The sequence below is a fragment of the Malaclemys terrapin genome, chromosome 2 (assembly GCF_027887155.1).
Source record: "Malaclemys terrapin pileata isolate rMalTer1 chromosome 2, rMalTer1.hap1, whole genome shotgun sequence".
Taxonomy (NCBI): Eukaryota; Metazoa; Chordata; order Testudines; family Emydidae; genus Malaclemys; species Malaclemys terrapin.
In genome coordinates this window covers 242,452,344-242,477,652 of record NC_071506.1, presented here as the reverse complement: position 1 = coordinate 242,477,652, position 25,309 = coordinate 242,452,344, and the positions used below count along the sequence as shown (strand labels likewise).

Sequence of the window (25,309 nt, the reverse complement as noted above, 5' to 3'; positions counted from 1 at the left end):
TTTGTAAGAAATGTTTGTGTTAATGAATATCTAACCCATTTTCCTGCTTCAACAAAAGTAAAACTGAGAGACTGGACAACAGAAAGGAAAAGCATGCCATATGCATATTCAGAGCCCCAATGTAATACAAATGTATTATTAGCTATCACAGCATACTGCTTAATCTTGAATGACTAGGTACTGATGTGCCCCTGACATTTCACTAATACATGACAATTAAACATCATGATCCTTAACCAAACAAAAGCTATTAAAACTTCTGATGCATGAAATATACACGTTATGAAATGCAGACATGGGGCATAATCTTACAAAATACTGTGCATCACCCTCCCGTGGTACATAATGCACAAACATCTTGCAGACTTGATTTTTATGATTTCCAGGACAAAAACGCATAGGACATGCAGACAGTTTGCGATGTAATGTGCTCTGATCATTGGATCAACTTCAGGAATAGGTAATAAGGCAAGGAAACATTCCTCTTTTTAAAGAAAACATTTAGAAACACAATGTTGCACACATGAATATTGTAGCAGCATTCAGTTTGCAAGTGTTTAGCCTTAATAAAAAATTTACTTATTATTTCAAATTTTTAAAATTACAACTATAGACACCCTCCAGTGTCATCCTACTGGGGGAAGGACAGCGTGTCATAGGATGAGCGACTGGGGAGGGCTAGGTGTCTGTTAGGGGAGTAGGGGTGTATATCGCCCCCGGTAAATATGGGGGGGCAGGGATCTAGGGACTGGCGGGGGGGATTTCCAATAAGGCCAGTCTGTGACTGGGGAGGGGGCAGGGGTCTCGGGGGAAGTGGGTGGATCCGCCCGCAGATTGGGGGGGAATGGGCAGGTATCTCGGGGGTGGGTGGATCCCCCCAGATGGAGGGGGAGGGGCTCAAAAAGGGGGAGGCGGATCCCCCGATCAGTGCCGGGGGAGTGGGGAGCAGGGTCGTGGCTCCTATTGCCCGGCGGCCTGCGGGTGGGCGGGGCTCTCGGCCAGGTGCGGAGCAGCGGGGCTCGGCGAGGAGGCGGTGGCGGCGGCGGCGCGGACGTCACTTTTCCCGGCCGCGCGTGTTTACGTGGAGCTGAAGATGGCGGCGCCGGTGGATCAGCCACGGAAGCTCCTGTCGCTGTAGCGGGGCCGGCTGGCGGCGGTGGTAACGCTCTGCTCTCTGCGCGCAGGGGCCATGGAGGACGAGGAGAGACAGAAGAAACTGGAGGCCGGGAAAGCCAAGGTAGGAGGAGAGGCTGGCGGAGGGGAGAGGAGCACGGTGGGGAGGGGGAAGGACGGGGGAGGCCGAGGGGACGGGCCGGGGGAAGCTGGCGGGGAGGCCGAGGGGAGCTGTGGGGGAGAGGATGGGGGGAGCTGGGGGAGGGGTTAGGGGAGAGGATGGGGGAATGGGGGAAGCTATGGAGGGGAACCAAATCCTCTGTTGAGTAGCCTGGGATGAGCACACCCCAAGGTGTAGGAATAACTCTGCTTTTCACCAGTATCCAGTGTGTTGTGTCCCTGATAATGGGGTGTGCAATCATCATGGGGTATTTGTAGGAGCTGGGATAGTCTCCTTTATAGCAACAACAACAACAAGGAGTCTGGTGGCACCTTAAAGACTAACAGATTTATTTGGGCATAAGCTTTCGTGAGTAAAAACGTAGCCTCCAGAGCAGGTTTTCTTTCTCTCTATCTGTATGATTGGCTTGTGACAGCTGTTGGTGGACGGCCATGACGTGCAAGTGCCACAGGTGCCAGTAGTTACACATTGAAAGTTAATGGTATTTCTGTGAGTGAAACTCTTTGTGTGCTGGTGTCTTTTGTGAATGTGTATAGCTTTAATGGTCAGGGAAAAATACTTTAAAGTTGCTTCAGTTTAGCAAAAGGAGACTTGGTGGTGAGGAAAATGCAGTTTGCAACATACTGTTAACCTGATGCACAACTTGCTCTTTGCATTTTTAAAAAGTAATAACCATTTTTCATTTTGAAGGACATCTTGTCTTCAGTGAGCTAATAATACTATAAAGTAACCTTACAATGCAGTGTGTTTGCCTTAGTTCCCAAACTATTCCCATAATCAGCTGTTTATTGATAACTTAAATGTATTTAAACAAATCACCTTCAGAATATATCTGTAAAAGAGTACATTGGCTCAACTATAATGACCTTATTCCTAGAGTAAGGGAAGCTCACAAATGATCAGTGAGAGAAGACTCAAGTGTTATCCAACCCTTACAATAAAACATGATAAAGCAAAAATTAGGTTTAGTAAGCCATGGCAGTTGGTCTCAATTTGTCCATCTAATTGGGCAATTTACCACCAAATATTAGAATTCATAGAACATAAATTGTCAGTTCACATTGGAAAAGATAATTTAGCAAGATCACATTGTGTGTGCAGTGGAAGAACAAAGTAAATCTGTAACTACACAATAATGTCCATCTCTGGCTTGCTTGCAGAGTCTCTTCACTGAAATTGGGGTTGGAAATTCAATTGTGCAAAGCTGAATAGGCTAAGATATGTTATCCAGAAAAGTGTTCAGTGCCTCTATTTGGTTGTTGTGACTTGTATCTTGTAAATATCATTTCTATTGGAGTAGCGACCAAAAGCCTCCGGCAGGAACAGTGTTCCATTATGCTAGGTACTGCCCTGAAGAATTTACAGTCTAAAAGGAAATTAATGAAGGGATAGGGCAAGACGTCAGGATGATGGCAAGTTGATTTTTATATATATATACATATATATACACACATAAATATAAAATCCAGTTTTGTGGAGGGTTGGCAGAGAAGACCGCTTGAGATTGGGGAGAGGAAGGGGTTTTTGGAGCAAGAGTGGGGTTTGAGTGTAGGGACAGGTAACTGGGGGGTGGGGAGTGGAATGGATAGATGAGGGTGAGAAGCATAATGGGCAGGAGAGAGCCTGGGCAGCTGAGAGATTCACTGAATCTTCACCCAATTGCAATACACCTGGGGGGGGAGGGGGGATCTAGAATCCAAGTATCAAATTGAATGGATGATATTGTCAGGAGGCTCTGAAGCCCCTTAGGTCTACAAGTCCATTAGGATTCTACCCAGTTTTAATCCTGAAGATCTTTATCAAGTAGGAGAAATCCTGTACAACTAGATATTTCCCATAGATTTCTTTGCTATACGCTAGCTTAGCAATGTAATAGCATATTTTGCCAAATCTTAACATTGTGAAAATGGTTAACCTAAATGTGTAACTGGAAAAGTATCAGTGAGTAGTATTAAACTATAAGAATGCCATATCTTGGAATAAATGCTCCCCAATACAGAGTGTATGTAAATGTTATAGCCACCTTTCCATTGCTGAGGTATCAAAACAGTTTTATGGCTTTGTGCTAGTTCTGCAGTGGGCATTGTATGCCAGCATTACGTGATAAGCAAACAAAGATGTTTTGGTATGGCATGGCAGTGTACACTGTAAATTGATGTATTAAACTGTTCTTTTTGAAACATGGGGAAAAAACTTTCAATTTAAAAATGAATAAAATTTATAATTCTACTTAAACTTCTCAAGTAGTCATTTTAAACAACAGTAAGTAAAGAACAAGCACTGGCAAGTTATACTAATATTAGCTGCTAAACATGGATATCTTGTACAATTCCATACTATACGTATATCTAAAAATTGTATTTAAGAATCCCAGCTCACAATGTGGACATTAAGCACTTTTTTTATACTATCATATGTAGAAATGAAGTATATTACGGGGTGGGGAACAACTAAGGACACTGCCAAATGTGTACCTTTCTTTTTGTAGCTTCAATTTTTTTATTTAAAAATTGATGCTGTGCACACAGGAAAGAATTTGCTCTTGTGATAATAATTCAGTGAACATTTATTCTGTATTATTCATGCTGAACGCTTTTGTAAGTACGTTTTCAGAGGTGTTAAAATACCTTTCCACTTTAACCTCTTTGCTTGTATCTGACAAGTTTCCTGCTCCCCTTCCTTCTCTCCTTAGAAGAATTACCAGGAGTGCTGTGATACATAGCCTGCTGTATACCAGGAATTTAGAGGGAAGCATGTTATGCACTTCAAATGCTAGGCTTTACAGGCTCTTGTTCTTGGTTGGTTCCCAGTGGACACTTGCACGCATCTGGTAAATAAAGGCAGATTCTTTATTAGGATTGGCAGAAAAGAAGGGATGCAAAGACTCTACACTGAAACCTAAGTGGTTTGGTACAGAAGAAAGGTACAGAAAATTTCCAGGCTATTTCCCTAAGGGGCAATCATATAGGAAGTTGCAAGGCTAGTATCGGAGTCCTTATGTCTAGTTCCAAAGGTTCTTCAAAGTTACCTTCTTTGGGAGGGAAATCTTCTTAGCCTTTGGTTGCATGGGCTGCTGTTGGCTCGAACATTGATGCTTGTGGCATCTCCTAGTGCAGTGGTTCTCAAAGTCATTTAATCATGTCCCCTTCTTTGTGTCGATAGTAGTTTACACTCCCAGCTTTCCAGCCAGCAGCTCATGCTCTCCGGTCACCTGTTTCTGAAGGCAGAGCAGAGGATGCTGACCGGGTGCTGTCCTCTAAAGGCAGCACAGTTGCCAGCAGCAGCACAGAAGTACCGGTGGTATGGTATTGTATTGCCACCCTTACTTCTCTGCTGCTGGTGGCAGCGGTGCTGCCTTCAGAGATTGGTGGCTGGAGAGCAGCAGCTATGCCAGGCACCCAGCTCTGAATGTGTGCAGTAAATTCCTCCCCCTCCCCCAAAGCTTATCATGCCCCCCAGAATACATTCTGCACCCCTCATGAGGGCGCACCCTGTTTAAGAACCTCTATTCTGGTGTTTGCATTAGAGAAGCCCCTCATGTTGCCTCCTTGCTGAATTTGCGAGCTGTAGCTTCTGCTTCTCAAGGCAACAATCTACAAGGCCTTCTGGCATCTCTAGGTGGTTCTTCTCACATCATATTCTCTGCACTTCTGCAGTTGGCCCAGATCCCAGGAACACTGGACAAACTGCTCTTTCCCGTGTGCCAAGTCTGCCAGTTGCAATATTTACTCCTCAGTGGCTGCCTGCATCTGCTGCCTCTTTGAGTTCTCCCTTTTTCAAATGTGCACTTTCCCCAGCTCTAGATGAGATTCTGCTGCTGGGTTCCTCTCTCCAGGTTCTATCTTTGGCCAGTTTTAAAGCAGCTGCATATTTATCTGGCTGCTCTCATATGCTCCCTTACTCTCCCCACCCCTTTATTCTTTATCCGCATGTCCCAAGGATTCTACTTCGTTGTCTTGATCACTCTGGATCACACAGTATCATCTATTTAGCTAGCTGTCTATTAGTCCTTGCCCCTACTATGGTGAGTTGTTTCCAATCCTTTCCATCAAGGTGATGGGATGCTAATAATTAACTGGGTGGGGAGAAGTGTTTCAGACAGTTTTTGTTGTAACTTTCCAGTGTTTTGTTTTGAAATACATGTCAAGGACATCCAGAGTTTTGGATGGGTGCCTTTTGTGTAGTTTTTAACATCTAATTCAAAATAAATTCACCCTTTTATGCTATGAATTCATAACCATCAAGACCTACTATAATATTATTGTCAGAGTAACACTAATATTTTATTTAAAAAAAAAAAAAAAAAAACCAACAACCCCCTAATACTCTACAAAGAAATGTAATCTTTGCAATCACTCAACATCTGAACTAGTGGTTTACAATGTCAGGAAACCTCTCAATGGAATTATATCTTTCTACATGCAAGAGTAAGGACATGGAACATGAGTGTGGTAATGACTGAAGTGGGAACTAAAGACTGATGGACAGGGAAGCCCAGCAGCCCCCTTCTGATGTGGGGTGGACTGTGCTTTTTTCTTATGGCATTCCCCTTGATTCTCTTCTGTGACTATTATTTTAGATCTGTCCTTTCCTTGACTTCATTCCAGGAGTGTTAGTGTAACTTGCACCTTCTTCTAGTCCTCTCTGGATGAAAGTTAAAATGGTAGTCTTCCTGTAAGTGCTTACTTAAAGACTTGGTATCTTACACCCCTTAAAACATCACAGCTGAATTGTACATGCTGTTATGTATTTAAATTTTTGTAAATTAAGTGGTGAGGTGTGTGTAAGAGGATTTTTAGTTGCTTTTCTTGATACTTATGGCTCTCTTCAGACCTGAAGGGTGCAAAGTGAATGTAATTCTATAGCAACCTTCCTGCTATATATTTGCTCATCAGCCTTTATCATTGTAGGTGAATGAAATTGTTTAAATGCTCTAAAGACATAACTCCTTTAATTGAAAAATGTATAAAGTTTCACAGATACTTCTGTCAGTATGAAGTTTTATAACACTGTTCATCTTACAGTAATGAAACTTTGGACATAAACTACCTCCCAGTGTGTTTGATCATGCTCTTGTCTTCTGTTATATTTAGGAGGAGGGATGAAGGGCAGTGGCAGCATGCTGTCTAGCTTGTTAAGTCATATTTATACTGAATTTTGCTTAGAAAATCTTTATTCCAGCTTTGGCATTGTTAATTCTGGATTCTCGGGGCTTTTAGGTATTGTCTATATCTTCTTTTTGTATCAAGAATGCCCTCTGTGTTATTCATTGCCATGGTTGTCCGTGTCTTCTGTATGTTCACAGTGCATACTTGGTCCCTTGCTTGAAAGCATGTTGTCCACGGAGATATACTCCCTAAACTGCCTGAAGATATTGTGGAAAGAAGCTGCTTGGTTTATTTAGTAGATGTTTAAACACAGAACAAGGAACTTGCTCTGATTATTACCTGGTATAAATCAAAGACATGCAAGTGGCAAAGGTTACAATGTTAGGTCCATTGTTGTGGAGAGCTAATGATACTTAAAATGGCTAAGTAGTCTATAGGTCTATCTGATGCCTTCAGAAATTCAACTGTACCAGAAAATATCTTCAACAGTTTGGTTTGTGAATATTTGTTTGTGCCTATTTCTAGTGGCTGAGCATGAAGGTGGAATGTATCCAGACGGATGTTGCCTGGTATCCCGAGACTTATGTAGTTTTGTTTCCTTACAAATTACTGATGCACAAGATAAATTTTACTTCTGTCATCTGATCTTATTGTGTTGAGAAATTATGATTTCTTAGAATGACGTTACAGGTTGTTCCAGTTTTTTTTAAATCATTGACTTGACAGAAGCATGAAAGGATTTCATTCCACAATTCATCAGGTCAGTGTTTTAAATCTAACATAAAGAATTTAGTTTGAAATTGTTTAACTAGTAAATCCTTTAAATATTATTTTCTCTTTAGGGTAACTGCTGAAACTTCTTGCAATTTATTAAGGATGTGGTGAGTAGCATCCTCTCTCTTTCTTAAAACTAAATTTTGTGTGTCATTTAAAAGCTGACCTTACTGACGTATGTTGTTTTGCTTTCAGGTGCAGATTGCTCATTTTGTTTCCAACTGCTTTCAGTAACTTGAACAAAAACATTTATGAAGCAGAATTATAAAAACATTTTCTTGCCAGTGTGCATCTTGAGTCAGTTTTTTAACACAAATTTTATGTAACAAAAGGCATTGCTTGTGGTAAGCATTATGTTACTGCTCTCACACTTTATGGTTTTTAAAAAAAACCCTCCTAGCTAGGGTGAGAAGTTTACTGTGGGTTACCACTACATCTGGGGTGTGTGTGTGTGTGAGAGAGAGAGAGAGAGAAACTGGAGGGGAGATTTCTGATAATGCACTGGAGTATGGTGGAGAAGAGAGTGGATGAGCATAGGTTCAACAGGACTGAGAAAAGCAAACTGCTCAGTAGATTAGGTGACTGGGGCCCAGAGGGGAAGCTGTGAGGAAGCAATGGAGGAAGAGAATGGGGTTGGAGACAGTTCTCTTGAAGGGACTTGTTCCTGCTTCCTTTCTTTTCAATGTCCAGATAGCTCCTGGGCTCCCTTTTCTTGTGCTGCGAAATTGTTTCCTTTCCCTGGTCCATCAGAACTCCTGTTCTTTGTTCATCCTCTTCTTCCTCAAATGGCTCCTGCCGGTACTTTCTCTCTTGTTCATCCCCAATCTAAATAGGTGGGAAGGCATGTAGAATTGAGTTCTGGGTTGTGTATGTGTGTTTTTATGAATGTGTGGAGGTGGTAATTTACTTTGAATGGGGGTGTGTGAGAACAGACTTTGCCTAGGGAAGGAGATTGCAAATGTGTGAGTATCGACTGTTCCTTTGTGGGGATAACATCTTTTTTTTTTTTTTAATAGAAGAGGGGGGAGAGAGGGGATACAGCATAGCTGAGGGTGGAGAGGAACAAAGGAGGGAGAGGAACAACGAAATGAAACATGCAGCAAAACTTATTTTCTTCAGAAAAAGAACAAAATGAATGTCTGATTTTAGCATTAAAATTAACTATGTGTACATGTTTGAGACAAGACATGCAAACATGGTAATTGCTGCCAGAATGAAGTGCCAGCTTGACTGAGCGATCAGGAGGAGGAGAAGTGATCCATGAGATCTTTGCCTCAACATCCATGCTACTAAAAATTGAATAAATAAAAAACCCTGGAACTTCTATGCTAAGCCATTATACATTGTTATTTATTTTATTTTTTATTATTAAAGCTTCACTGTTTCCTCCTTGATACAGGATTGTTTCCACATAATGGTCTTCAAGTCTCTCCTTCCAAAATGAAAGTCTAACTTTCTTTATTTGATACTTCAGGATGTGCTCCTTCAAGTGGCTTTCAGACATGATTTGGTGTCCAAGAGAAATTGCAATTCTTTTGAAGTCCTGGATTGCCACACTTCTCACTGGAATCCTTCTTCCCTCTCATAGTTGAACTATTTTTTCTCTTACTGATTTGCTTTTTACTGCTGGGTTTCAGAAGTCTCAGTGTTGCTTCATTATTTGTGGCTTGGCTGTTTCTGGTGTTACTGTACCTGCTGCCTTCAGTTTTCTCTACGTTAACTTGTGACTCCTTACTTCCTTGGGTTTAGTGTTGCTGCAAGGCAGAAAGTTTCCTCTAATCTTGGAGGATGCAGCTATATACTATCTACCATGGCAGTCTGCTAGAAGTTGTTGTTGTTAAAGGGATATAGGCTGTTTTTGTAAGCCTCGTCAAAGACAGGCACTTCCAGATTTTGTGCAGGTCATTTGAATAACTGTTTATAGATGGTGCCAGTCATTTCAAATGTTAAATAACAATTTTTATCTTACAAGCTATAAGATAAAAACAATAGAGGTAAAATTGTATGTGAAACTTCCTTAGATGACTAAGCCCTGGCCTACACTACAAGTTTAGGTTGAATTTAGCAGCCTTAGATGGATTTAACCCTGCACCCATTCGCACCATTCACAAATTTTGTCAATTTAAAGGGCTCTTAAACAATTTCTGTACTCCTCCCCAGTGAGAGGATTAGTGCTGAAATCGACCCTGCTGGGTCAAATTTGGGGTAGTGTGGACGCAATTCGACGGTATTGGCCTCCAGGAGCTATCCCAGAGTGCTCCATTGTGACCGCTCTAAACAGCACTCTCAACTCAGATGCACTGGCCAGGAAAAGCACCGCGAACTTTTGAATTTCATTTCCTGTTTGGCCAGTGTGGCGAGCCGATAAGCATCGGCGAACATGCAGAGCTCATCAGCACAGGTGACCATGGAGTCCCAGAATTGGAAAAGAGCTCCAGCATGGACCGAACGGGAGGTACTGGAACTGATCGCTGTATGGGGAGATGAATCTGTGCTATCAGAACTCGTTCCAAAAGACGAATGCCAGAATATTTGAAAAAAATCTCCAAGGGCATGAAGGACAGAGGCTATAACAGGGACCCGCAGCAGTGCCATGTGAAACTTAAGGAGCTCAGGCAAGCCTACCAAAGAACCAGAGAGGCAAACAGCCCCTCCGGGTCAGAGCCCCAGACATGCCGTTTCTATGATGAGCTGCATGCCATTCTAGGGGGTGCCTCTACAACTACTCCACCCCTGTGCGTGGACTCCGTCAGTGGATTCTCACACAACAGGGATGCAGATTTTGGGGACGAGGAAGATAGTGCACAGCAAGCAAGCAGAGAAACCGTTTTCTCCGACAGCCAGGAACTGTTTTTCATCCTGGATCTAGTACCCTCGCAACCCACCCAAGGTGGGCTCCCAGACCTTGAAGGCGGAGAAGGGACCTCTGGTGAGTGTACCTTTTGTAAATATAATACATGGTTTATAAGCAAACGTGTTTAATGATTAATTTGCCTTGAAGACTTGGGATGCAGTTGTGGCCAATACAGCTACTGGAAAAATCTGTTAACATGTATGGAGATGGAGCAGAAATCCTCCAGGGACATCTCAGTGAAGCTCTCCTGGATGTACTCCCAGGGTCACCTGGTTGAAATAGGGGACATTCAGAGGTAGCTGTTCCTGCTGGGTTGTTTGCCTGTGGCTTAACAGAAATCATCCCCGCTGTTAGCCACGTGGTGGGGGGAGGGGTGAAGCAATCATCCCAGAGAATTGGGTATGGGTGGGGGGGTTTAGTTGGGTTTGTGCTGCATGTTAACCCGAAAACTGCAGCCCCTCCTTTTAAATGGCCAACCCAATGGGTGCTTGGTATGGGAAATGAGGGCGCTGCTGTTTGAAACCAGCCCCACATGTTATGAAGGTTAAAGAATCCAAAAGACTGTGGCTTACCATGTCTGCCTGCAAGCCGAATTCTGTTGCCTGCTGGTCCTGTGTGTGTGATCTCTCACACCAAACCGGCAGGCCCTCAATATAAGAGGCAAAATGTGACCTTGTAAAGAACATTACATAGCACATGTGCTTTAACAGCTTGGTTCACCATGAAAGAGTCTACCCATTGTTCTCTAAAATGTGTCTTTTTAAATACTATTCTCCCCCCCCCCCCCCCCAAAATGTTTCAATGGTCCCTATATCATCTCTGTCCCAGAGGCTAGCGAAGATTAGAAGGCGAAAAAAACACACTTGTGGCGAAATGTTCTCTGAGCTCATGCAGTCCTCCCACACTGAAAGAGCTGAGCAGAATGCCTGGAGGCAGACGCTGTCAGAGTGCAGGAAAGCACAAAATTTACGTGAGGACAGGTGGTGGGAGCAAGAGGAGAGATGGTGGGATCAAGATGATCGGTGGCATCAGCGTGATGAGAGAAGGCACGAAGCAATGCTTAGGCTACTGGAGAATCAAACTGATATTCTCCGGTGTACTGTTGAGGTGCAGGAAAGGCAGCAGGAGCACAGACCACCGCTGCAGCCCCTGTGTAACCAACTGCCCTCCTTCTCAAGTTCCATAGCCTCCTCACCCACACGCCCAAGAACGCGCTGGGGGAGCCTCCAGCCACCCAACCATTCCACCCCAGAGGACTGCCCAAGCAACAGAAAGCTGGCATTCAAGAAGTTTTGAAGTGCAGTGTGGCCTTGTCTTTCCCTCCTCTTCTCCTCCGCCACCCACACGGTGCTTTCCTCCTCCCCCACCCCTCCTGGGCTACCTTGGCAGTTATTGCCCCATTTGTGTGACAAATGAATAAAGAATGCATGAATTTGAAACAACAATGACTTTATTGTATCTGCAAGCGGAGATCAAAGGCGGGAGGGGAGGGCGGCTGGCTTACAGGGAAGTAGAGTGAACCTAGCGGCTGGGTTTTCATCAAGGAGAAACAAACAGAACTTTCACACCGTAGCCTGGCCAGTGATAAAACTGGTTTTCAAAGCTTCTCTGATGCGCAGCGTGCTCTGCTGTGCTCTTCTAACCACCCTGGTTTGTGGCTGCGCATAATCAGCAGCCAGGCAATCTGCCTCAACCTCCCACCCCACCATAAACGCCTCCTCCTTACTCTCACAGATATTGTGGAGCACACAGCAAGCAGTAATAACGATGGGAATATTGGTTTCGCTGAGGTCTAACCAAGTCAGTAAACTGTGCCAGCGCACTTTTAAATGTCCAAATGCACATTTTACCACCATTCTGCTCTTGCTCAGCCTATAGTTGAACAGCTCCTGACTACTGTCCAGGATGCCTGTGTACAGCTTCATGAGCCATGGCATTAAGGTGTAGGCTGCATCCCCAAGGATAACTATAGGCATTTCAAAATCCCCAACGGTTATTTTCTGGTCTGGAAAGTAAGTCCCTTGCTGCAGCTGTTCAGACAGACCAGAGTTCCTAAAGATGCGAGCATCATGTACCTTTCTCGGCCATCCCCCATAGATGTTGGTGAAATATCCCTTGTGATCTACCAGTGCTTGCAGCACATTGAAAAGTACCCCTTGCTGTTTATGTACTGGCTACCTTGGTGCTCCGGTCCCAAGATAGGGATATGCATTCCGTCTATCGCCCCATCACAGTTAGGGAATCCCATTGCTGAAAAGCCATCCACTATAGCCTGCACGTTTCCCAGAGTCACTACCCTTGATAGCAGCAGCTCAGTGATCGCATTGGCTACTTGGATCACAGCAGCTCCCACAGTAGATTTGCCCACTCCAAATTGATTCCCGACTGACCAGTAGCTGTCTGGTGTTGCAAGCTTCCAGAGGGCTATTGCCACTTGCTTGTGAACCATGAGGGCTGCTCTCATCTTGGTATTCTTGCGCTTCAGGGTGGGGGAAAGCAAGACACAAAGTTTCATGAAAGTGCCCTTATGCATGTGAAAGTTTCGCAGCCATGGGGAATCATCCCAGACCTGCAACACTATGCGGTCCCACCAGTCTGTGCTTGTTTCCCGGGCCCAGAATTGGCGTTCCACGGCATGAACTTGCCCCATTAGCACCATGATGTCCAAATTGCCGGGGCCCGTGCTGTGAGAGAACTGTGTCCATGTCCTCATCACTCTCATCACCGCGCTGCCATCACCTCCTCCCCTACTTTTGAAGTTTCTGGTGCTGCGTATGCTGCAGGATAATGCGTGTGGTGTTTACAGTGCTCGTAACTGCCACGGTGATCTGAGCAGGCTCCATGCTTGCTGTGGTATGTCGTCTGCGGGGGGAAAAAAGGCGCGAAACCATTGTCTGCCATTGCTCTCACGGAGGAAGGGGCGACTCACAACATGGCTTACAGGGAATTAAAATCAACAAAGGGGGTGGGTTTGCATCAAGGAGAAACACACACAACTGTCACACCGAAGCCTGGCCAGTCATGAAACTGGTTTTCAAAGCCTCTGTGATGGGCAGCGCGCCTTGTTGTGCTCTTCTAATCTAATCGCAAACAGTGTAGTTAGCAAACAGCGCCAGTGAGCTTTTAAATGTCCAAAGGCACATTCTACCACCATTCTGTACTTGTTCAGCCTATAGTTGAACTGCTCCTTACTACTGTCCAGGCTTCATGTGCCATGGGAGCAAGGGGTAGGCTGGGGTAGGTGCGACCCTGCGGTGCTGCTGGCTGGGAGAGCAGCCTGAGGCAGAAGCCTCCAGCTGGAATGATATTCCAGGCAGGACTGAATCTCCATTAGACTAAACTTAAAGAAGAGAATGACCTGGAGTCATACCCATTTTTGTCTAGGCACCCCTGACCGACCTAACCAAGGTCGGCCAGGAGCACCCATGTCTGCCCAGGTGCCCCCGACCGACCTCACCGAGGTCAGTCAGGAGCACCCACGAGATGACGATTGTTAACAGTCGTATTGTACTGTCTGCTACCAGCAAGACAAGGAGATGCTGCTGTGTAGCACTGCAGTACTGCGTCTGCCAGCAGCACCCAGGAGACGTACGGTGAAAGTGAGCTGAGCGGGCTCTATGTTTGCCATGGTATGTCGTCTGCACGGGTAACCCAGGAAAAAAGGCGAGAAACGGTTGTTTGCCGTTGCTTTCATGGGGGGCCTGACGACACGTACCCAGAACCACCCGGGACAATGTTTTTGCCCCATCAGGTATTGGGAGCTCAACCCAGAATTCCAATGGGCGGCGGAGACTGTGGGAACTGTGGGATAGCTACCCACAGTGCAACGCTCCTAAAGTCGATGCTAGCCTCGGTACTGTGGATGCACTCCGCTGACTTAATGCGCTTAGTGGGTACACACAATCGACTGTATCAAATCGATTTCTAAAAAATCAACTTCTATAAAATCGACCTCATTTCGTAGTGTAGACATACCCTAAGACTATCACCTAGGAGATGACATTAATTTTGTTACATTCTCATAAAAATTACAAACCGTGTACAGTAGTGTGCTCCTCCCAATTGGGAACATTTATTTTATGAATAAGGGGAAAAAATTAAAGGTGTTCTCCCAAGATTCCCAAAAAGGGCAGAAATAAGCCAACAAATTGTCCTAAGAAGCACTCCAAAAGTAATAGAAACAGACATTTAAAAATGCAACTTTTATCTCTTTGCTATTTCTTCAAACCATAAAGGAGAGATTTACAGGGAAGGCTATAGATGGAAAATTACTTTGGAGAAATCCAGGAGCCATGAGTTTTGACAAATCAAGTGAAGAGGCACTTGTTATAACTGCCTTTCCTTCTTTCTCCAGTCTGTTCTCAAACTACCTGTTTTTTTAGTGATCTCCTTGTGATGACGGGACTGTAGCGACCATCTATATTTAAGATAGCATAGCTTTCCATTGTAGATATTTTTATATTGCCACATAATTTCCAATTTACCTGTATAGGTAGAAATATTTTGAGCTTTCAAATTAGTGTGAATAAATATAAATTCTATACAAAAATTCTCACTTAATAAAGGAAGAATTGTACAGTGTTTTCAATAAAGTGCAACCAGTACTTTAGGGAAAGTAGTGCTTGACCTTTGACAGTTTGAGGATAGGTCACATGAGAAATACAAAATATAGTTTTTTTTTACAGGCAACATTAACTATCAAAACATTACTCTTAAATGCCCGTACAGAGATCTATTGCTGCAGAACAGTACCTGAGATCCTATAGTAATTAATATTTGGAAAAATTGGAATTTGAGAAATAATGTAAACCTGTAAGGAAAATAAGAGGACAGTGGAAAAGAGAAAATCAGAAAAAGGCTATTGAAATGGTTCCAACATTAGTTATCAGTATCCTTTCAACTCCAAATTGTTACTAATATATAATTGTTAGAAACCTTCAACTAATGAAGGGAGCAACTATCATAAATTCCTTTCCCATCTCCGTTTACTGCTTGATCATCTGCTGTTGTTTGATCGTTAATGGACATCCAGAGGTCACAGTCTACTTTCACTGATCCGTCTTAATATTCATCAAGGAATTCTCATAACTGGGATTGGCTAATGGGTCACTTTGTTATTGCAGAGATATGCTGAGAAAGGAACAACTTTAAAATAAATACTATCATTTGAGCACATTTGATGGTTTACTACATACAAAGCCAAAGCGCATAAGCGAGCAGCAGCTCTCAACTGTTGTCTTTGAGGTATTTGCTGGTGGTTTTTCAGAGAACTGCCCTGTCTCATGGTGCTGATTTCTAGCCTCTGGAAGAGGCTGGTAACCTGTACATTATAAAGATGTTGGCCATGTGTAAAAGCATGTAGAAACAAAGACTAATTGTCTCCATTAGGAACTACTGCTACAGGCAAAGGGAGAAAGAAAATAAGAGGGTATCCTCAAGGACTACAGCCAACAGCAAGACACGAGCTGCCAGTGGACTGAAGTGGTCATTTGAATAGGGAACAGGGAACGAGATAGCAAGCTCAAGAGAGCAGGGGGAGAGAAGAACCAGACTATCTGTAGGGGAAGGGGAGGATCAGCCACCAGGGAAGCATGTGCAGGGACAGAGGGAAGGAGCAGGTGCATGAGAAGAACAGAATAGATGTAAGGAGAGAATAAAAAGAGCAAAGAGTGATGTCACAAATAGCAAATGATATGAAGAAAACTTCTGTAAATAACTGAGTAATGAGTCATGGTGATTTGATCTATTTGAAGGGAGCAGGGTTAATACTCAATGTAATTTCACTAATCTGCAGTTTTGTGCATACAGCACTTCAAAATGCATCATTTACAGTATTGCTAGCTCATGATTTTATCATGACTTGTGATATTTGGTGTGTTTTCCTTAAAGCCCCAACTCCTAGAGTCAATTACATGAGAATCTCAGCTTTCATTTTGAAGAAAGAGTACACTTCTAGTCTTCATAGTTGCAAAGCAAATCTTGAAAACCTGAAGCAACTTCCTTAAAGGCTCAGCAACTAGAGCCAAAACATTCCCCAAAGATTTGTTGTTTTTAAAAATCTCGTGATTAAAAAAAAAAAGTTTCTGCCTCATGATTTTTGAATACTTGGCATTGGCAATACTGAGCATGTTAGTTTGAGATTTTAAAATATTTTCTGATCTTGTTTGGATTATGAGGGAAATGATCAGACAGAGAAGACCTTGCTGCTCATTAAACCAAACTAGTATTTTGTTTTTAATTTATTTTGCTAGGTTATAAACTAGCAAGAAAGACAAAAGTTCTTCACTCAGCCCTGGTCTATTTTTTCCATGAGCTGATTATCCTGCATTGTGTGTTCCTCCCTAATTGTGCCTCCTGAGTATGACTATATAGCAACAAAGGAAAAGCACATGATCATTCTCCCAAGACAATTTGTTTGTTACTCTCCAAAGTAAAGAATAGACATAGTCTTTTAGATTATGTGGAATTTCTCTGGAAGAGATGTACTGCTTAGATAACAGATTCCAAACCAAAGGGGAAAGCCTTTCTTTCTGAGGTCAACTTCAGTCGGATGCATTATGTAGCTAGGGTTTTAAGAATATTTTATATTGTGTACAGAGATCATTCATCTACTAAGACTTTGTGAGGAACTATTTTTTTTCCTAGATTTTCTTCAACAACTGCAATATATTCCAGGATCTAAATTTCCTATACTGGGGGGAAAAGACCTACTACACTGGAATTTCCTTAGCAACTTCCATTAACCCACTCTTCTAAGTCAGAGATTCACCAGGACAGCCAAACTTATCTGACTCCAGCACTTAATAATGTATCCCTTTTGACTGTTAAATTGAGTACTTCCAGCCTTGATACATCTTCTCCTTGGAAATTCCATTATAACTTTGTAACATTTTACCCATACAAGGTATTGGTCATTGGTAATTACACATCAGCAAAGAGATACAGGTGATGATATTGGTGGAAGCTAAATCCTGTCTCATTCATATTGAAGTTGTGCTAAACATTTTTCACATTATTCCCAAATTCATTTTGATTTTTCCATGTCCAAAACAAAAGTACAGAATCTCTTATCTAGGACTTAAATCTACAGACAAGAGCTATGCCATATATCAATTTTCCCAACATGCAAAACTTTTTCTTTTGGAAAGTTTTTTTTTTTTAAATAACATTTGTTTGTTTTATTTTTAAAAATTATTTTTACATTTCATGACACATCAGTACTATTAGTGCACAATGTCATTTCAGTTATGACATATAGCCTATTGTTTGTAGTGTTGGTCCCAGGATATTAGAGAGACCAGGGGACTGAAGTAATATCTTTTATTGGACCAACTGCATTTGGTGGAAGAGAGAACCTTTCAAGCTTCAGAAATCTTTAGCAGACCTCAAGAAGAGCTCCGTGTAGCTCAAAAGCATCTCTTTCACCAACCATAGTTGGTCCAATTAAAGATATGACTTCACCCACCTTGACATTGTAATAGTCAAAATATTTTTCTTTTACTTTTTAAAAAAAACACTAAGGAGAGCTGCTACATTGTGCTGCCCTTCATGTCTGTTTAAAATAATGGAACAAACTGATTTGAAATATTCTGTTCTAAGTCAAACTCATAGAGGTTGTCACAGCTTGGGTCAAGTGCCTCCTTGTAGTTACTCGCTAGCTTGCTGTGAGAAAATCCAGCCACTGATTTGCATATGTTTTTAAACCTCTGCGTATGAACAAAGTCAACTCATGGTCCTGATCATGGGGTCCCTAGGCCCCACTCTGCCTGTAGACCCTCTTTCTAGCCCCCATCCTGAGAGTTTAGACCACGTCATTGTCACCTGCCCACTCTCTGCAGCAGTGCTGACTCCTCTGACTCCCTGTAGCTTAAGCATATCTTTCTGCAGAATACCACTAATGGCATGAGCCTTCTGAGTAACAGTTTAACTCCCTCAGAGGGCATGCGTGGAAATAAATACTTAGGTTGTGAAGGATTCAAATAGATCATTGCTCTTTACTTAATCACATAAGATATACACAGATAGTACAGATGACATAATGAACATCCTGGACACAATGCTCCTCACTCCAACTCACCCTTCCCTTGGAAGTCCTTAGGGACCCTCTGTATTCAGGTAGGCAGAAGGAACCATTACGTGGTTGTGGCAACTTCTCTTATCTTGAGCTGGTAAAAATGACTGAAAACACCAAATAGATCAGGTCCTGCCCTTTTTATAACTGTCCAGTCCTGTCAGGTGACTCCTGGATCAGCCTCAACAGGTGATTGCAGACCCCCTGCCTGATGATTTCCTTGGCAGGCAACCCAAGACTATCCCAAGTTAACAACCCTCATTTGTCAGCTCAGCATCACTATGCCTTGACATTTCAGTCTAGCATGGAGGCAGTCAAACCACAGAGAAGCCACTTTCAAAATGCAGTTTGCAGATAGACACAGAGAGTTCATAATCTCCCACAGAATTAATAAATGATAGCAAATTCCCCAAATTCTTGCACATTTCATCATATTATGACAATGACATATCATCTACTACTACTGATGTCATGAAATCTAAAAAATATAAAATTTTAAAATTTCAAAGTTCTTTGAAATTTTCTGATTTGTTTTTCAGAATTTCCATTTTGTAGGAAATTTCACAATGTATTTTATTCCAATTTGAAACAAAAGTAAATGTCAAAATTTCTTGCAAAATGAAAATTCTGTGTTTCAACCAGTTTTAGATGTAAGTTGGACACTGACAAATTGAGGCCATTCAGTAACTTTATGAAAGATATGTGTCTAAATCCCCCAATCTATTTGACTATCTGAGCCATAGTCTTTGTGAAATGATTGTCCTTTAGTAACTGGGCAGAAATTAACAAATCACTTTTACTGACCATCACAGACTGATTATGTGATAACGACTTTCTTTCACTGCTTACCTGAACTGGAGTCAACTAGTGACTTAGGGCTTGCCTATACTGCGAGGTCGACAAAACTTTTGTCTTTCACGGGTACTTAAAAAAGCCTCTCTCACCCCACCCCCCCGCATGAAAGGCGAAAAGTTTGGCCGATGCAAGTGGCAGTGTGAACACAGCTTTGTCGGTAGGAGCGCTCTTCTGCTGACAAAGTGACTACCGCTCACGGGGCTGGAAGTATTTTGTCGGCAAAAGTATCAACAAAATACCTATAGAGAGCGTTCACACGCGCTGACTTTTAGCGACAAGGCTGTATTGACACAGCCTTGTCGCTAAAAGCTGCATAGGGTAGACAAGCCCCTTGAGCTGAAAAGCTCTATATACAATTGTCAATCACTTAAAATATCCAGATCTATAGTAATTTGTTTTTAAATTTATGTCACTTATTGAGTTGGGGAAACTGGCAATCCTGTATTGATTATTAGCAATGTCCATATTTAGGTATACTGCATATAACTCTTCTCTAGTTTGTTGGTTCTGTGATGGATGACTTTCTATTGCAGATTTCTCAGTTCATTTTCAAAATGTCAAAAATGAACAGTTATCCAGGACTTATTTGCATGTCTACCAGGGCCGGCTCCAGGCACCAGCTTGTCAAGCAGGTGCTTGGGGCGGCCGCTCCGGAGAGGGGTGGCACGTCCAGGTATTCGGCAGCAATTCGGCGGACGGTCCCTCACTCCGCCTTGGAGCAAAGGACCTCCCGCCGAATTGCTGCCGCAGATCGCAATCGCGGCTTTTTTTTTTTTTTTTGGCTGTTTGGGGCAGCCAAAATCCTGGAGCCAGTCCTGATGTCTGCCATATAATTTTCAAGTTATCTGTGGCTCTCAACATATTTTTAGTCTATCCAACTTCTGCTCTAGTAAATATCTATGAAGTAAGTAAGTTTTCTTAAAAGGACATTGTGCAGGCTGAAAAGCCCAGAATATATTCTACTGTAAATTGTTTTAATTGCTAATTTGCGATTAAAAATGTACTAGAAAAATAATCTGTTTTCTTACATTAGAAATAAAAATGTATCAAATGTACAAGATAAGTAAATACATCAGAGTCAAGTCACTATAAGTAGGTGGTAGATAAATAAATAGTTTAGTTAACCTAATAAAACATTTTATTTTTCATTTAAGTAACAGCCAGATATTGAAAATTTGTCCTCCAAAATATTTAGTAGCAGGATCCTTGAAATTGCTCTTAAAAACTTGCCCACTTAAGGGGATGCCAGGACCTGTACATCAATAAACTGAGATCAAAGGTGTAGTTCCAGTTCAGGCCTACCATTCTTGGGAGTGTCCCTTTAAATCATTCAGTCTGTGTGCAAAGTTTATGACATTGGAAGTTATTTATTACAGTAATTAAAGCAGTCTAACCTACTGGACTCAAATGTTTTCTTATATATGTATGAAGTTTTGGCTGTATGTGATCCCTTTCTCAGAATTGTCTAATGTATGACTTTTCAAAAATAACATTAGTTTTAGCATTTAAACTTAGTCTTTTTTAGAGTAAGTAGATGCATAATTTACTCAGCGTAGAACTGCATCCTTTAAGAAATGCCTAAAGTTAGCAAGTAATGTAGTGTTGCTGTATTATGAAATCATGGTTGTGTCATAATTTCTAGTTTTTCAATTTCACAGTTTTTCAACATGGGTTCTTCAAATCTTTATCCACATTGGTCCCATTTATGGTGCATATACATCTCATGCACCTGAAATTGGAATCTTTTGAACAGCAGTGTCTGCTGGGGCTGTGCCTGCACCTTGCATGTTCTCTCCCACTGAGGGCTTGGTAGGGTGGAGCAGCCCTGACTGCCTCTGTTCCCTCTGACCCCCTATACCAGTGAGACACATCTTGGTAGTGTTTGCTAGCTACCCTGTTGTATCTAATATATCCATTATCAATACTGGGTACTACTATCATTTGGCTTGTCCATAGCCTGGAAAGTCTTCACAAAATGCTAGACAGTAGTGGCAGCCCTTCTGAGATGGGAAGGAAAACATGTACACCTGCACTTGGAAATCCCGTTAGGAAGTGTTCAGTGCAATATCGCCAGTCCTCACCTAATTCCATTCCTTAGGACTGAGGATAAATTACTAATCATCATCTCTTACTCCTACTACATAGAATTGGTTCAGACTTCCTACTTATGTCCATACTACTGCTGATTTCTCTCTGTAATCTGACAGATGTGCTTTCACAGAACCAGGGACAAATTCTTCATTCAAACCCACTATCTTTACATCTGATGTCCTGGAAGTTGGCTGGCTAAGCTCTACAGACAGGGATTGCGCTATGGAGATTTGAGAAATCTTTATATAGAGCAGGAAACCCTCTACAAAATCAGATTACAAATCAAGGTGGAATCCCAACTCAAGCTGTCGGCCTCACCATTAGTTCTATCAGGATCCACATGCCACCCTCCAGTACAAGTTTATACAGTGTTGCATCCCAGTTTCAAAATTTCTAAAAGGACTGGATCACACCTGTTCCCTGGTTCATGAACTTCCTCCTTTCTTGGACTTTAATGCAGTTCTTATCTAAATATCTTCTTCACTGTCTGACTCTCAGGACTGCCTTCCTGTGGCTTTTATCTTAGCCAAGAGAGTTACTGAGATTCAAGCACTAATACCACATCTCCCTAAGACTGTCTTCCACGGGGATGTGGGGGGTGCTGAGACCCCAACCTCAGTTTCATACCAAAGTGGTGTCCAATTTTCATATAAACCAAACCATCAACTTCCCTGTTTTCTTCCCCAAACCCCACTTAGATGCAGTGGAAACTAAGCTCCATTCTTTATCTCCAGAGCCCTTCTTTATTATTTAGACAAGGCAAAGCCATTCAGAAAATCACCGTGTTTATATGTGACATTAAGGAAAACTGACTGGTCAGGCCATCTCTTCCCAGAGATTATCCAACTGCACTACAAAATGTTACCAACTAGCAGATGTACCCCTTCCCTCTATAGCAGGGCCCATTCAGCTAGAGTCCAGGCAATCTCTTCAACATGCCTAAAAATATTCCTGTTTCGGAGATCTGCAGGGCAGCCATTTAGAGCTCAGCCTGTACCTTTACCAAACATTGCATCCTGGACTTTGCAGCTAGATCAGATGCCAAATTTGGGAGACAGTTGCTTATTTAGTTAGCTGAACTTCTCAGACCCTCCTATTAATCTGGGAACTACTAGCTAGTCACCATAAACGGATTCACCCAGATAAAGACTTGAAGAAGAAAGAAAGGTTACTTACCTTCCAGTTATCATCATTTTGATCTTGTGGATTCCATGACCTGTTCCTTTGGAATCAGTCTCTGCTGGAATTCTGGATTAGTGATGGAACTGAGAAGTGGTTGGGGCTACTCTGCCCTATTTGCTGTGGAGTGGGAGTACACTACTGATGAAAAGATTCCATTTGTGTGTAGGATCCATACAGAAAAAACATCTAAAAACAAAAACACACACACACACACACACACAGAAAAATTACTATAAAGTAACTATTATTTTTTATAACCTCTTTTGAATACTATCTTAATTCTGTTTTAGTATAAATGAAGAGAACAATTTGTTCTTTCACATTGTGAGCCAAACGTTTTTTAAAAAATCACTTAAGATGTCATTCAGAGTGAGTAATTAATAGTCAACTCTTTCAGGCTTGCGTGTAACCAGCTATATAGTATCCTTTTTTCTACCTAGACCCTGATCCTGCACAGGCAGACAAACCCTTGTCCCCACATAGAACTCCATAGATTTCAGTGCATTGACAGGGACCAGGGCCTTATTCAGCACTCCCAACTTAGACAAAACTCCCACTGATTTTAATGGCTTCAGTTGGAATTTTGTCTAAATAAGGAATGTAGGATAGGCCCAATAGAGAAATGCTATTTCTAACTTTTTGCTAAGCTAGTAACTGCTGTCAGACTAAAGCAGAGCAGTCTATATTACAAATTATCAAGAAAATGGGATGTGTCTGTGTGCACTCATGTTAAGTGTTTTAAAAGAGGTTTTCTTAAAAAAGAAAACAAAACGGGGAAGGGAGAGGGGTTTTGCTCCTCTGTTAATGAGGACTTATTTGGTTCGCTCTGAGAGCATAATTTGGCAAACATGGCCAAGTTACTCTGTTCTCCTGCTTTCTCTTTTTTTCTGTTCATGCAACTGCATGTTTCTTGCTGCCTCTTCAGATTCAAAGTTCTGCTGCTGCTGTTACTGTTAAATACATTCTTTGCATTGTCAACAAAACAGTGAAATTAATTGTACATAAAGTGCTGCCAAATGTGCAGTGTAAACAAAGATGTAAGGAAAATAATTAGATGGTAAATAGTCTGTCACAGTAATCTTATGGGTTGCTTGTAACAGTTGGGAGTATCCCTTTATTTAGTTTTAGAGAAAGGGATCTATATTCCCCATTGATAGAGGGTATTTATACACATAGTTCTATTAAAAATAATTGTAATTACTTGGATAAATAACTCCTCTGTACTCCAGATGAGACACTAGTTCCATAAAGATGGTCTTGCATGTTAATAATTCTAAGGCAGATGGCCTCCCTTGTTAAACAGGCCACAAATGGTAAATTGTAAAGCAATAATAGGCCATTCAAACTACCATCATACAATATTTCATCACTTTATCATCAGCCATCAACATTATACAGACAAACACTGTTTAAACTCTTTAGAGTCTGTGGGCTCAATCCTGCAAACAGTTCTGCTAGTGAGTAATTTGATTCATGTAAGTAGATCCACTGAAGTTAAATTAGTCATGCATAACTTTTTGCAGGATCGGGACCTACGTGATATGCCTTATGAAGGTTTGCCATATATAACATTGTAGGTTAATGCATTTGGTACATAAATGTATTGAGAAGAGCTTGACACATAAGAGATTAAGTGTATTTAGTTCACTTTGCATATGGACCCAAGTAAAGACTAGAAAAATGATAGAATATGTATTTTCAGTAGAGGGTGAAATAAGTATTTTGCAGAGTCTTCCTCCCTCCCCCCAAATATCTTAGCAGCAACTACTGATTTTCATCAGCATTGCTTTTCTAAGGTTCCTTGTCTAATCCTATTTTAATTTTAGGCAAATACTGTGTATGGTCATTTTGGAAGGTAATACATGGCTATTCTTAAGCTTGGTGTTGAGTTTTTTCTTGGTCACTCAGAATACACTGCTATTTACATAACGATTTTTTTCACATGCACTGAATCTTAGGTTTGTTGTAACATCGTTATTGATTTAAAAACTGCAAATAGGAAATTAGTGGTGGTCATTTGTGCAGTTTTGCTACATTCTGAATTTAGAATGTTCTAATAAAGCAAAATGGAAATAAATATGTGACATGCTTCAGATTGTTAAACATCAGAGATGCATATTTTTACTGATATCATATGAAATTAAGCCAATCGGCTGTAATTACTCCTGCTAGAATAACATTTTCTAAATAATAGCTTTTAGAGTGAGAGTAATATTCTCAGCCATTACTTTATATTGCCATTCTAAAACACCGTCATTTAAAAACTATTTAATCTATGTGACAGGGGCTCTGAGTCAGGAGTTGACTCAGTACCCTGTCACTCAAATCCCCACCAGTGTAAGTTAATTGGGACCTAAATAGAGGATCAGTTAACAAGTGGGGCAATAACTGAAGGACTAATTAGAGAAAGAAGCAACCCTAGAGGCTGGCAGTAGATAAATGTGTGTGGTGGGAAAGAGTCTGAAGGAAGGCAGATCTGGTTGCTGCTGCTGGTACTGCTTCTTTCTCCCCCAGAAGTAGAAGGGGGAGCTGATTGGGACCTGTAAATATGTAAATAGTACTGCAAGCAATGGCCTGCTAGAATAGTATAATAAAGCACAGTGGTGGTGAAGGTGGCATGTAGTCAGGTATGCATCCGAAGAAGTGGGTTGTAGCCCACGAAAGCTTATGCTCTAATAAATTTGTTAGTCTCTAAGGTGCCACAAGTACTCCTGTTCTTTTTGAGGATACAGACTAACACGGCTGCTACCCTGAAACGTGTAGTCAGGGGTGGCTCTAGGCACCAGCAAAGCAAGCAGGTGCTTGGGGCAGCCCATTTGCAGGGGGGCAGCCCATTTGCAGGGGCGGCAACCGGCAGGGAGCCAGCATGGAAGCTGAGAACCAACAGGGACCCCTGGGAGCTGTAGTTCCTTGGATAGCTCCCTGCCTATAGAGCCAGCCCTGGAGCAGGGAAAGAACTACATTCCCCAGCATTCCCTTGGCTGCTACAACAGGAAAGGGAGGGGGAGGGAGTGAGGTAGCTGAGCCATGCTGCAGCTTGCTGTGAATGGAGAGCTCACTGCTAGAACGGGGTGGCACTG

General features: G+C 42.0%; 1 protein-coding gene across 5 annotated transcripts in view; it reads left to right on the top strand.

The window, feature by feature from the left end:
• The first annotated feature begins 1,080 nt into the window (after positions 1-1,080).
• The window catches only part of AKAP9 (A-kinase anchoring protein 9), a 206,306-nt gene continuing 182,077 nt past the window's right edge, over positions 1,081-25,309 (top strand). For all 5 annotated transcript variants that reach the window (XM_054020483.1, XM_054020481.1, XM_054020480.1 and 2 more), the window contains exon 1: positions 1,081-1,237. In XM_054020483.1, the coding sequence (XP_053876458.1) occupies positions 1,190-1,237 (48 nt within the window). In that variant the 5' untranslated portion in view covers positions 1,081-1,189. The remainder of the gene's footprint in view (positions 1,238-25,309) is intronic.